This window comes from Cyprinodon tularosa, unplaced genomic scaffold (assembly GCF_016077235.1).
Source record: "Cyprinodon tularosa strain WSP-4 unplaced genomic scaffold, ASM1607723v1 ctg488, whole genome shotgun sequence".
Classification (NCBI taxonomy): Eukaryota; Metazoa; Chordata; class Actinopteri; order Cyprinodontiformes; family Cyprinodontidae; genus Cyprinodon; species Cyprinodon tularosa.
In genome coordinates, this window is record NW_024039216.1 from 1 (window position 1) to 13095 (window position 13095).

Genomic DNA, 13095 nt, shown 5'->3' on the forward strand with positions numbered 1-13095 from the left:
AATTTTAAATAGACCCATTGATCCCCAGTAAGAAATTTACTAAACTCACTAAATTTGATCCTGTCTAGATTACAGATATCCATACAAATTAATAGATGTGCATCAAAGTTGCATGTTGTATACCCTGTCCAATTTGGTGCATGACTGTTGAAAAAATAATTGGAAACTAAAATAAAAAATATATAATATGTCCATGATCAGTTTCTAAACGTCTGACTGCAACGATCTAACCTAAATAGTGGAGAAAATAAATTAAATTAATTAATAAAAAAATAAAAAAAAATAAAATAACGATCTATTTGGGTTTCCAAATATTTTTGGTCCTGCATTAAAAAAAAAACAAGATGTAGTACACTGTGATTCCCCGTCCAGGCGATAGGGGGCAGTAGATTTAATACTGCTTCCACACAAACATCACACTCTCAAAAAAAGTCGACGAAGTCCAGAGGCATGAAAGGTTATTCCTTAGGTGAGTGTGTGCTTACAAAAAAAAACAAAAAAAAAAAACAGTTTTTGTTTTAAACTATAGAAAGCTTTTAAATTGTTATATTCATGCTTAAAGCTCCTGGATTGTTTTAGTTGTAATTAACGTGCGCTCCGCGTGAAGACGCGTTAAGCTATCCTTGCCCACTTCCTGCTCAAAAAATGATTTACTTAACATCATGCAGCTGTGTTGAAAAAAAAACTGTTGGATTACTGGGGAAAACTACACAGGCTTTTTGCAGGTTAGAAATCGCAATATAACAATTTATTATCGGTTGTTGTTTTGACGGATTGCTAATATAGTCAACTTCCGGTCGCAATTCAAAATAACATCGATGAGCTTTTGGTATTTGCTTTTAACGTTAGTATTTTTCGGTGTATATAATTATTCAACATTTGGTTGAGATCTCTAAAGATTTTTTTGATAAATTATTTTGAAAATATTTGAAAAAAGTGACACAAACCCTGTTAGAAATATGCGAGGCTTTTATTTTGAAGGAATGGTATGCATAGCTCTTTATCCAGCATTTTTCTGTAGCGTTGATGTAAATTTACAAGCTTCATATATATATATATAATATATATATATATATATAATAATAATTAAATGAAACCTTTTCATGCCTGAGAGCATAACAAAATAATAATTAATGTGGAGATGCTCTGACCCAGTCATAAAGCAATCAATATTTGGTTCTGATAAACTCAACTCTTCCTGCTTTGCTCTTTCCAGCATCTAAAACAATAATCTTAATAACAAAAATATTTTTTTGCTGCCCAATATAATTGTATGAACGGATGAAATGATGGTGATAAAGACTTTTTTTAATGTGATTTCTTTTGTGCGTACACAGCAACGGCAGGAAAAAAAATCTATCAAAGGTAAACACAATAAAATCTTTTCTTTAAAACAATAACTAAACACAAAGCAACATTTAAAAAGTTAACAAAAAAAAAACGTATGAATAACAGCTAAAACATTCATGTTCAACTCGTGATATGGAACTAGTTTAAGAATATTGCTAAAGTTTGGTGGTCTGAAAGCTCAGAATATGGTCCTCTTCCAATAAAAACAAGCAATTACATAAACTGGATCCTCATATGGACAGAAAGCCAAAGGAGATATGGATATATCATTGAAAGAGGAATTTATAAAGATGAAAACTAAGTGTTTCAGCGCAAACCTTGGCTCCTACAAAACCTGTTAGTATGATTATAGAATTTCATACTGAGATCATTTCTGAAGTTGTGTTTTTTTCCAGTTACTGGTTGGAGCGCCAGCATGCAGAGTCTAGTGCTGCAGGTAATTGCTATGAAGCAGATTGACGGCTGAACCCTCGTCACCTGCTGGCAGCTGGTTATTGGCACAAGGAGGACTGAGTGGTGCCCCAGGACAATTCATACCCGGCAGCTGTGGGGTTGCTCGACTCTTTCCCCAGTCTAGGTGGTCAACGGACCGCCACCAAAACCTGGTCTTTGCACCAGCTGCGTTTTAAAAGCAAGAGGAAATCCCCTTCACAGCACGGCACAGGAGCAGGACGAGGCAGAGGAGGAAACTGACCCAGAAGAGAGTGATTATGAAGATGTAGATCCTAATTTACCAAGGACTATAAAGACATGGAGAAATATGTACCGTCTTTCCGCTATGACGTCGTCTTAAAGGCTGGTTTGGATTTGGCACGCAAGTAAGTCACCTCTTAATTTTGGATATTTCATAATTCTAACCTAAGTTTACAGAGCTGCTTCTGATCCATTTTCTTGTCAAACTAATTTAAAACATCTGATGATGTGAGCATTGACAAAAAAAGCCAGACACAACTAAACCCTAACCGCTCAACTGATACTAGTTCATCAGAAGGGCTTAGCGCAGTTCAGTTCTGGCTCAGTTCATAGATAACAAAGAACGCATGAGCAGACCATGTCATTTCCTATTTAGTCAGCTTCTAGTAGTGTGAAGTAATGCACATCAGTTGCTTGCCAACCACCACAAAATAGAAGAACTGTAAGCAACAATCGAAATGTTCTCAACACTACATTTTTAAAAATGGCTTCAAAAAAAACGACCTGGGATGACGCTGAGACTGAGGCTGTTACTGCAATTTGGGCAAGGACGCTATCCAGGAAATGTTGGAAAGAACAAAAAAAAATCACGCAAGTTTTTCTTACTAGAGAGCAGTAGTACCAGCCGACCGTCACTAAGGATGCGAGGAACTGTGCCACTGTGATGTGTAAATGGTCGTAAGGAACTGAGCACGGTACGGTTAACTGATCCAAGCTCGGTCCGAGCTCGGCACGAATCGTTTTCAGAGGGTAGCGTAAATGGCACTATTGTGTTTTCCAAGAAAATGCTGAAGTTAAGGTCATTTAAAGGTCCCATATTATGCAAAATTGGTTTTATTAAAAAAATTTTAACAGTCATATGTGTCCCAAAGCCTATGTATGAGCTTCACAACAGAAACATTTTTTTTAGCTAATGTTTGCTGAAAATGAACTGTTTTAAATCAAAACCCGTTTATGATGTCCTAAGTTTTTCAGAGTGGCCTGTAGCAGCCCATCGGTCAAGACACATCCTTCATCCAATGTGAGGGGTGTGGAAAGCCAAAACAGAATAAGGAGAATTTTGGTACAATTCTGTCTGCCTAATCTTGAGAGGAATCTTCCTGCACAAACAATCAATGCATTGGCCTCATTGTTAATATTTTTTTATTTTCAAATGAAGCATAATATACAATTGCCTAATTATTAGGAAACGTTGTGAGGTGGCTTTAAACAGGCCTGTCATGCTCTAATACCATCCGATATGATTTAAGCAGAGTGCTGGCTTTTTAACATAGGACCAGGCTGGTTTTGAGGCATTAAAAAATGTAATTTTTAATTTGATTTGAAACTTTACAAAAAAGAAAAAGCAACACTAACTTCTTCTCACTACAGCAAAATCGAGGATGCCTTCTACAGCAACAAGCTCAGACTAAATGGGCAGAAACTAATCAAGAAAAGTAAAACGGTTGGTGGCACCTCCTTATAAATGTTTTCTACAGATTTCTCTTGGCTTTAGTAAAAACTTAAACTTTTCTTGTTTATCCAGGTTAAAGTTGGGACACCTTGGACCTTGTGCTGTCAGAGAACAACGATGCGAAATACCGTTACGTTGATGAGAGTCATTCTCAGAAAGGTTTTAGGTGAATCTAATGATGGAGATAAGCACAAAGTTTTCCATAAGGAGGTGGAAAAGCCTTGAACTTGCAAAGGATGAAGCCTTCAAACCATGAATCTTGTCCTGAAAACCTTAGAGATCAGTGAAAGTTAGCTGAAACTTCAAGATGATGGCTCCACTAATCTCATGTATGCGAATTGTGAGAGAAAAGGTTTGGAAATGTACCTTATTTTATTCAATAAAAGGTGCATTTTGACGGTGTGAACCTCAGATTTGTTGTACTGTTTTCTTTATGCTTTTATGGAGGACAGGCACACACTGATCAGGGTTTTAGTAGATATTATTAAGGGCGTTGCTCATGTCCGTTGTGTGGGAGCTAATCTAGAGGGTGAAAATGTCAATAAGACATCCATCTTGGTTACAAGTTATAGAGCACAAACAATCCTGAGACTGAAAGTAGCTTTAAGTGATGCCATTTTTTTTGCAAAAGCCAAAAAAAAAAATGCTGTGGAATAATGTAAAATTATTTTTAAATGATCTAATAATTAATATGGACATAAATGTTATGTTTATAATTATAAAGCAAAAGGTACAAATTGGTAATGTAATGTATAGAATATAAATACATAGGAAATATTAGTCAAGAATAAAAAAAGGTACAAATATATATAAATATATAGATATACCTGAGATAATTGTGTGACAATATTCCCTCTATTCGGAGAAGAAAAAAAAAAACTATTCTCTTCATTGTTTGAAATTGTGTCAGCATTGCCTAAATGGTCTTCTTGAAATTTACTCATGTGATGTCATTTCCTGTTTGGCTTTTTTTGCAGCACATAGCGCTTATCGCTCTCCTGGCTGTTGCATACAAGCAAAGAAAAAGACAAATTAATCTTCTGGGAAGTAATGTGCTTTAATGTCCCCTTCTAAACCCTGATCAAGGTGCTACATCAAATTCTGTTACCTATAATTTATTCCGTAAAAATTCAAAAAATATCCACTGGACTTGGTTTTCAAGATTTGAAGACGTTTCGCCACCTCTCCAGGAAGCTTTCTCAATTCAAATGTCTGGATCCGCAGTGAGTTTGAGTCTTATATAGACAAAGCCTTGTATCGCTTGGAAACATGCAATGGTAACTGATGAATGGGTCGTTAGTTCCATCGTTAGCCTGTAATATCTGAACCTGTCTATGATTCTAGGGGTCGGTCGTTAAAGGGGGGATAGCCATTAAGGGGGGGATTGTCTCCTGTAATACCTGAAACCTGTCTATGATTGTTAAGGGTTGGTCGTATAATTTATTGACACAAGGGGGTGCTGTTGCTGTTCATCCTCCTCAGTCTACTATCTTAGACTTAGCTCCATAGACTCATACTAAAACCTTAAGAAGCCTATGGTTAAATACAGGTAGTGCCCCTCTGAGTCACAATATATGATGGGTAACAGAATGAGGTGAAACACTGGGACCAATTTACCATTCAGCACACCTTTATAGGACCCATCCTTTCCATCCTTTCCTTTATAGGACAAATCCCTCCTCTAAACAAGTGATCAGGGGAATCATCTTGGGATAAAGAAAAATCCACTTCTAAGTTCAGAAAAGAGCCCAGTTCTGATCTTGTTATATTTTACACCACCTATTTTGTGTACCATAATTTGTTCTGTAAATTAAAACCACCAAAGTGCATTTCATAAGTGTGTATTTATTAGAAACAGGTACCATGACCCATTGTCATGTTAAATCACCAGTATAACAGTCTTCTATAAGAAGGCTTAATATTCAGTCATATGTCTATCAATATTCAAACAAGGACAACAAATCAGCAGCTTTGGTTCTGTACACCACAGAGATGGGTTCTAAGATTATTAAGGAATAGATGCCAAATCAGCAATTTGATGATAGAACCATGAGGGCTCGTGCTTTAAGATTAAACTAGCAACTTTACTGCTAAACTGCTGTCAAGATAAATCCAACAAGAGCTGATAGGCGTATGACTGCTTGATTATATCGAAAAATGTAGAGCAGAACCTCTCAGGACTGAAGGCCAAAGTGGGTCCAACCAAATATCAGCCATAGACCAATTTTTTCTCTGATGCAGCATATTGAATTCCTCACATCGTTTTAAAACCCATTTTTGTAGTGAACAGAACAAAAGAGGCTTAATTAAAGATGTTCTTCTACAAATACTTATGGACCCACTTGTAAGTACTTTATTATTAAAACTGTGGCGGCACGATGCTACATTAGTAATTACTGTTAATAGAGGAACTGTGCGGCTCTTTGCTGTAGCTACTATTGTGGTTATAACGTGGTTTTAAGGCTACATTTATGAAACAAATGTATAAGACAAACTATGGCAGCTTGCAGAGCAGTTCAACACTTTAGAAAACTCCAACTAAAACATCTGCTGCTGCTGCAGGCAAAGGTTAAAACATAAGAATGTTGTATCAGCTTATATACTGAGCAGTCATTTCATGACAAACGTGTTGACTAAACTGTAAAGTACTGTGACTATGACACAGTGTTTGACCTCTTGGCCTTTTTAAGAATGTCACACTTCTTGCGGTTGGGCCGCCGGCAGCGTTCATCGATGCTCGGCACACATTCGTAGTGCCACACCTCCTCCATCTTATCCACAGGGTACACCGCCTCCACATAGTGACGGATCAGCCTTAGCCGGACCGGGTCCAGCTGCTTCTTGTTGCAGGCACCCGAGTGGTTGTACTGGAGCCGCAGGTTCTCAGGGGTGAACAGCTCCGGGAAGAGGCGCACCAGCAGGCGGGCGGCAAAGTTCCCAACAGAAAGGCTCTGCTGGACGATTTCCCGAACCTCGGAGTCTGATAGCAGGTAGGCGGAGGGTACGGGGAAGTCAGGTTGGGAAATGGTAAGTTGGTCGAGGGGAATCTTACAGAAGTCTTTGCTGCTTTTCTCTGGAGGTAAAGAAGGAAAGTCTGAATCGTCTCTTGTGTTGTCCAGAGTTTTGTGGTTTATGCGGCAGAAGAATTCCTGCTCCAGCTCTTGGTCAGTAACTTTGCGCTGCTGCAGGTAAGATCTCCTCTGCTCCGTGTCGGGCCTCCTGCACCTCTCATCAAGTTTCCCCACAAATTCCAGCATCCATACTCTGTCGTTCCTGGCTCGAGGGTAGACCAGCTGCACGTAATGCCGGATAAGATTCACGCGGATCGGGTCCAGCTGCTTTTTTCCAAGTGAACCGCTGTAGTTGTACTGCTTCCTGGCGTTCTCGTGAGTGAAAAGCTCCGGGAATATGAGAACCAGAAGCCGGGAGGCAAAGTTGCCAATAGACAAGCTACACTCATAGTTGCTCTTCAGCTGCTCCCTGGATAAGATATATTCCTGGGGAACGTTAAAGTCCGGTGGAGGAATCTTCAGATTTTCAAAATCCACAGGTGGCAGCAGCGACTTCTTATACTTGCGACAACGTCTTTCGTATTCCCTGGCCTCTGGAAACCTGATGGCATGGACATCTTCCTGAAAGCTGGCCAGGTCGTAGCCTTCGTAGGTGACGTTGTCGGATTCGCTCCCGTTGCTGTGCAGTCCTTCCAGTGTGTCTTCGATGTGCTGTATGCACAGCTGGAGCCAGCTGTCCTCAGGCACATCAGGAAAATTAGCTTCCATGTACTTCCTCAGGATTTCCATCTTGTCGGAGTCCAGAATGAGCTGGCCCACTTGACTGTAACTGCTGGAGACTTCGGGGATTTTGCCCTCTTCAAAAACCTCTGGGAAAAGGCGGTGCATGAGAAAAATCACTAGGTCTTCAACCGAGGAGAAATCATCCAGCTCCTCTGGAGCCTGATTATTTAACCCATGCTCGGACACGGGCAGACAACCCTGCTGGTTATCCAGGGACACATTCTCCTCTTGACCCTGTTCTTTAATGAAGCTATACGTCTGAGGATGGTCCACTTTAAGCCCATCCTCAGAGATCGGATCCTCCTCCTTGATGAGCTCAGTGTTCTCTGTGTCCCCCTTTGCCCAGAAGCGATTAAAAAAGTCATTAATCTGATGGAGACACTCCTCCTGCCAAACGCTGTCGTTTTTAACCGAGGGGTAGCAAACCTCCACATAGTTCCGGATCAGCTCCAGGTGCAGAGATTCCAGCGTCCTCTTGCCTGCCGTGCAATTGTGGGGGCAATCCTTGGCTTTGAACAGCTCCGGGAAAAGGTGGACGAGCAGCTGGCAGCTCAGCTCACCGGCGCTGGATGTGTGCGCCGTCAGCTGATTGAGTTCATCGTTCGTTAGGAGATACTCTGCAGGTGGGTGGAAGTCCGCCGTCCTCTCTCCAGGTTTGAGCTGCTTCTTTATCCGCATGACCTCCAGGGTCAGTGAGTCCACTTTACTGTGCAGTTGAGTCATGCTTGAGCTCAGAGTATTGAGGATAAAAAACATTTTCTCAATCAGTGGGTGAAGGCTGGACTCTACAGGTGAGGTCTGCTCCAAAGAGTCTTGCGGGGTGAAGATCTCAGCCTGGCCATTTAGTTCTGGACTCTGGAGCTTTGGTGAAAGGATGCTGTTGAAGCTTCCTTGGTTAGCCTGCTGATCCAGGCTTGGTGTGTTTCTCTTGTCTGAAATCCTGTGAGAGATGCTAAAAAGAGGCTTTCTGTAGGAGAGCCTGGATCTCTCTTGAATGCTCTGCACATTTTCTCCAGCCATGTCGAGGCAAAGAGGCTTGGGTTTAAGGCCATCATCCGTCAAACCCTGAATCACCTAGAGAGAAGGAACACCTTTCAAAATCTATGGCAACAAAACACATGGTTGAGTTTGATAAAGGAGATAAGCATTTCAAGATTCCCCCCCCCCCCACCCAACACAATGACACCAATACTCCTGGTGATCTGAGCACTCAAAGATATTATTGGCATGTTGAACTTGCGTCCCTTATATTAAAAAAATAATAGCCAAGAATGGCTGGGTGATGTGGCTTAAAAATAAAATATCTGATTTGTTCAAAAACAAAAAATACTTTTTATCAATTTGTTTTCATTGAAACAAAAGAGCTAGTCTATCGGTTTTGAGAACACATCTAGGAACTGAAATTACAGATTGATGTCACTGAACTACAGAAGCCTACGAGGTAAATTTATGACAGAAATGCAACAGATTTTAAATTTTAATAAAGGGCAAATTCAAATCAAAATCATCCAAATCAATGTATGGCCCAGTCCCATTCAATAAGTGATATTCTAATTTATCAGAGTGTGGGACTCAACATCAAATATCTATTAAAGAGTTTTAAGTCATTTTTATCCAGTAAACACGAAAGGTTCACTGAGGATTTACAGCAGATATGGTCATCAGGTAAAAGCATTAACCCATCAGACCAAACTTATAAAGTAAATAAAAAATTAGGGTTGCTTCAGTTTTTGTGTTCCGGATTACTTTACCTCAGAGCAGACCCTGGCTCTCTTCCTACTGCTGGATTGATGCATTTCAGGAGCAACTTCTGCAGATGTCCTTTTATTGGCCTCTGATGCCTCAGGAGATCCTCCATTGTGTGCTTGAGAAGGTTGATAAACAGCAAAACCGTCTTCCTCCTCTTTAACATCCTGGATGTTAAACATGGAAGTCATAGCCTGGAAAAAATGTGTCACAAAAAACTACATGGGTAAAGTGATACAGCTAAAGATCTTTTAATTTATTCACCTGAAAAAGTTTTTTTTCATGTATATATATATTACTGATTACAAAAAAAGAAAATCTTTATGTGGAAATTAAGAGTTTAAAACTTTACTCTTGTTAAGATAATAATGAAGATATTTTAATTTCATAAGAATATTGAATTAAATACTTTTAAAGTTAAAAGAAAATATCTGTTAAAAGGGAGTTTATTTTGAAAGAATAACAGAATGTTGAATGTGTAAAAATACTGGAGGTAAAAACATTAAAATTTGAATGCATGAGATAGAGTAAATATATCTATAGTTTTTTTTTTTAAACCAACTAACAGCAGAAAATAAAACCAGACAGGTTTCCAAAAAACAAAACAAACAATAGTATTAAGATGATGCAGTACAAACAAGGGTCAGCTGAGTTATTACACAATTACATAACCAGTGCAGTTCAAGACTGGCTGCAGGAGGATGCGGATTGGACTTTTAAACAAAAGCATCCAGCAAATCATTTTTGTTAAAGAAAAACACAGACAGACTGCAAGAGAGATGATGATGGCAAGCAGAGGGCCGAACCAAGTTATTTACGTGGACAATGGATTGATCATTTTAACTCAGAAAAGGAAGCAATTCACCTGGTGAATGAAGCAAAGCAACTCTGTCAAACTGGGAAACTGCAACTTAACAAGTTTGTTTCCAACTGTCAACAAGTGCTCAACTCACTCCCCAAAAAGACTGTGCAGAGACAGTAAAATCTCAAGACTTTGCACTTGGTGAGCAACAGACAGACAGAGCTCTAGGCATTAAGTGGTGTGTTGCCTCTGATCATTTCCACTTTCGAGAGCTTGTGAAGGAGCACCCACTTTCAAGAAGAGGAGTATTGTCGACCTTGGCCTCCAGCTTCGACCCACTTGGACTTGTGGCGAATTTCGTTTTACTCAGCAAGCAAATATTACAGCAGATGTGTCGTGACAAGGCAGGCTGGGATTTAACACTCTCAAAGTCCCAGTGATGCAAAAAATTGTGTCAATCAATCTTTCCCATGGGCAACAACGTGACATGCGGAACAAAAACATTGGTTCCTACTTACATTTTAATGTGCTTTTTAACCAATGTACATAAATAACATAACTTTAATGATGTTATATTTTTTATTTATGATTAAACGTTTAATTTTAATACCAGTAGGTATTAACTCTTGTTTGAACTAAATATTAAAATATTTAAATTAGTTGACTCTGATGGCAGCTAAAATGTAATCAAGGCTCAGGTTTATTAATCTTTTAATTAGAAGCATCTAAAACAGTGAAGCATCCTGATACAACTTTTGTATGAGACTGATTGAGCTGTGAACATCACACAGCATCCAAGCTATGTACCAGTTATGATTGTGCACTCCTGATGTCCAATTATTTTTCTGCAAAACACATTATTTTAGGGGTTATTCTGCTGTCCATGTCATCTCATATGGCTCTTCTGCATTAAAGAAAAAGCAGCTACTTCCTCATTCTTCCGCCCAGGACCGTTTGAACAGACAAACATAACCTAATAGTAATGATGCGACTCTTTACGGGCGTAATTACCTGCGTTTTATGACCGTTAATGACACGGTGACGTTAGCAAAGAGATGCCTCGGTGAATTAACGGTAAAACGCGCGTGAGCAGCGGAACTAACCTCTCCGACTCCATGTCATCCGCGAGGAGGGTTAGCAAAGCGACGGACATGTCAGCGGACCGCTGGCCCTTTTTTAAATAAAAGAGCAATTGTTGAGTTGTTTGTTGGTGTTCTGTTTTGTTTCCCTTTTCTGCTCAGCTTCTGGGCTCTGTCGCGTGACGTGACGATATGTTATGAGGCGCGCGGGCTGCGTCACTTCCGCTAACCCCCAACGGTGTGGAGCGAGTTCAGCGTTATGAACTTATAATTTTTTATTTATATATATATATATATATATATATATATATATATATATATATATATAACAAAAATAAATAAAAAATAAAAAACAAGAAAAAAAAAGAAAGAAAAAGAATGGAAAAAAAAAACCCCACAAACACACATACATTAGGGGTGTCTCATCAGCTCCTGATTGTTTAGCGTTATGGAGAAATAAGAGAGGAAAGAATTGAAATTCAGTTCCTGTAGGTCTTGGCAGGAGGGAGCCAGCAGAACTACGTCATCCGCAAAAAGCAGGGACGAGATCCGCTGTTCCCCAAACCAGACCCCCTCCGGTCCTTGGCTGCACCTAGAAATCCTGTCCATAAAAGTTATGAACAGGACCGGTGACAGAGGGCAGCCCTGTCGGAGTCCAACATGCACCGGGAACAGGTCCGACTTAATGCCGGCAATGCGAACCAGACTCCTGCTCCGCTTGTACAGAGAACGGATGGCCCCTAATAAAGGGCCCCTGACTCCATACTCCTGGAGCACCCCCCACAGGGCAGCACGAGGGACACGGTCGAATGCCTTCTCCATGTCCACAAAACACATGTGGACTGGTTGGGCAAACTCCCATGAACCCTCAAGCACCCTGCAGAGGGTGTAGAGCCGTCACAATTACCGCGCAACCAAATTAATTATTTTCATTTAACCCTTCCCCTTGGGGAGCAGTGCAGGGTTAAGGGTCTTTGCTCAGGTAGGCAGAGTGGCGGTGGGTTTCGAACTCACAACCTCTGGATTCCAAGCTCTATGCCCTAAACACAGGGCCACCAGTCCCCCAAATCTGCAGGACTGATAAGGTTTTAAATGCCTTAAAGATACAGTGTGTAATAATTACAGGGATTAACTGACATAAATGGGATATATTATCCATAATGCATGTTATTTATTGTTACCTATGAACTTAAAATCTTAATTTTTATGTTTGCCATTCCTTAGAATTAGCCATTTATAGTGGGTTTGCATTTGTGGAGGCAGACATCTTTTGCGGTACAGCAGTGCAGAGATGACAAACTAGTGACTGTAGAGATCACCGTTACGCTCCAATTGTACTGCGTAGAGTTAGGCCTATATACAATCTACCTCCTACACAGTTCTTCTTTACCTCTCTCACCAAGGCTCTCCTCCCACCATTGCTCAGTTTGATTGGACGGCCAGGTCTAGGAACAGTTCTGGTCATCCCAAACTTCTTCCATTTAAGGATAATGGAGGCCACTGTGCTCTCAGGAAGCTTGAGTGCTGCAGAAATTCTTCTGTAACAATGGCCAGATCTGTGCCTTTCCACAATTCTGTGTCTGAGCTCCTTGGGCGGTTCCTTTGACCTCATGATTCTCGTATGCTCTGACATGCACTGTGAGCTGTAAGGTCTTATATAGACAGGTGTGTGCCTTTCCTAATCAAGTTCAATCAGTTTAATTAAACACAGCTGGACTCTAATGAAGGAGCAGAACCATTAGAAAAAATTGACAGCATCCCCCCTCGTATCAGCTTAAAAACACTACAGAAAACTAAAGACAGAGGGGGACTAGATTTACCTAACTTCCAACACTACTATTTAGCAAATAGATTACAATACATCTCTAAATGGATAAAACATAATCCCTTAGATGAGCCCTGGATAGACACAGAACAGGATATATGCAGTAATATAATAATCTCAGATTTGCCGTTTATTAGCTCTAAGATCAAACAGCACCCATGTTTCAAAAATATTAACATCAGCTCTTCCCTGACAGCATGGTGGGAATTTCTAAAAATAACGAACTCATCACTTATCCCGTGCAGTCGTACACCCATCTGGAATAACCCTGACATTCTACAAAACAATAATGTGATAAACTTTCCGTACTGGAAGAATAAAGGTATTACATATCTGGATCATTTGTTTGAAGG

The 13095-nt window shown here is 40.0% G+C and overlaps 2 protein-coding genes across 3 annotated transcripts; one reads left to right on the forward strand and one right to left on the reverse strand.

The window, feature by feature from the left end:
• Positions 1 to 1765: 1765 nt before the first annotated feature.
• On the forward strand, positions 1766 to 3736 carry mtres1 (mitochondrial transcription rescue factor 1). Its single transcript, XM_038302346.1, is given in 6 exon segments — positions 1766 to 1913; positions 1916 to 2004; positions 2006 to 2084; positions 2087 to 2168; positions 3415 to 3487; positions 3569 to 3736. Coding segments are annotated over 6 exon segments (624 nt in total). The 3' UTR covers positions 3722 to 3736.
• A 1585-nt stretch (positions 3737 to 5321) lies between these two features.
• On the reverse strand, positions 5322 to 11116 carry bend3 (BEN domain containing 3). 2 transcript variants are annotated; one of them, XM_038302347.1, is made up of 3 exons: positions 10942 to 11116; positions 9042 to 9230; positions 5322 to 8364 (listed from the first exon to the last, which is right to left on the reverse strand). In XM_038302347.1, exons 2-3 carry the CDS (start codon positions 9225 to 9227, stop codon positions 6151 to 6153), a joined length of 2400 nt encoding a protein of 799 aa, XP_038158275.1. In that variant the 5' UTR covers positions 9228 to 9230; positions 10942 to 11116; the 3' UTR covers positions 5322 to 6150. The 2 variants fall into 2 exon arrangements, with proteins under 2 accessions (XP_038158275.1, XP_038158276.1); XM_038302348.1 differs by having other exon boundaries at positions 10850 to 11116.
• Between the last annotated feature and the right edge of the window lie 1979 nt (positions 11117 to 13095).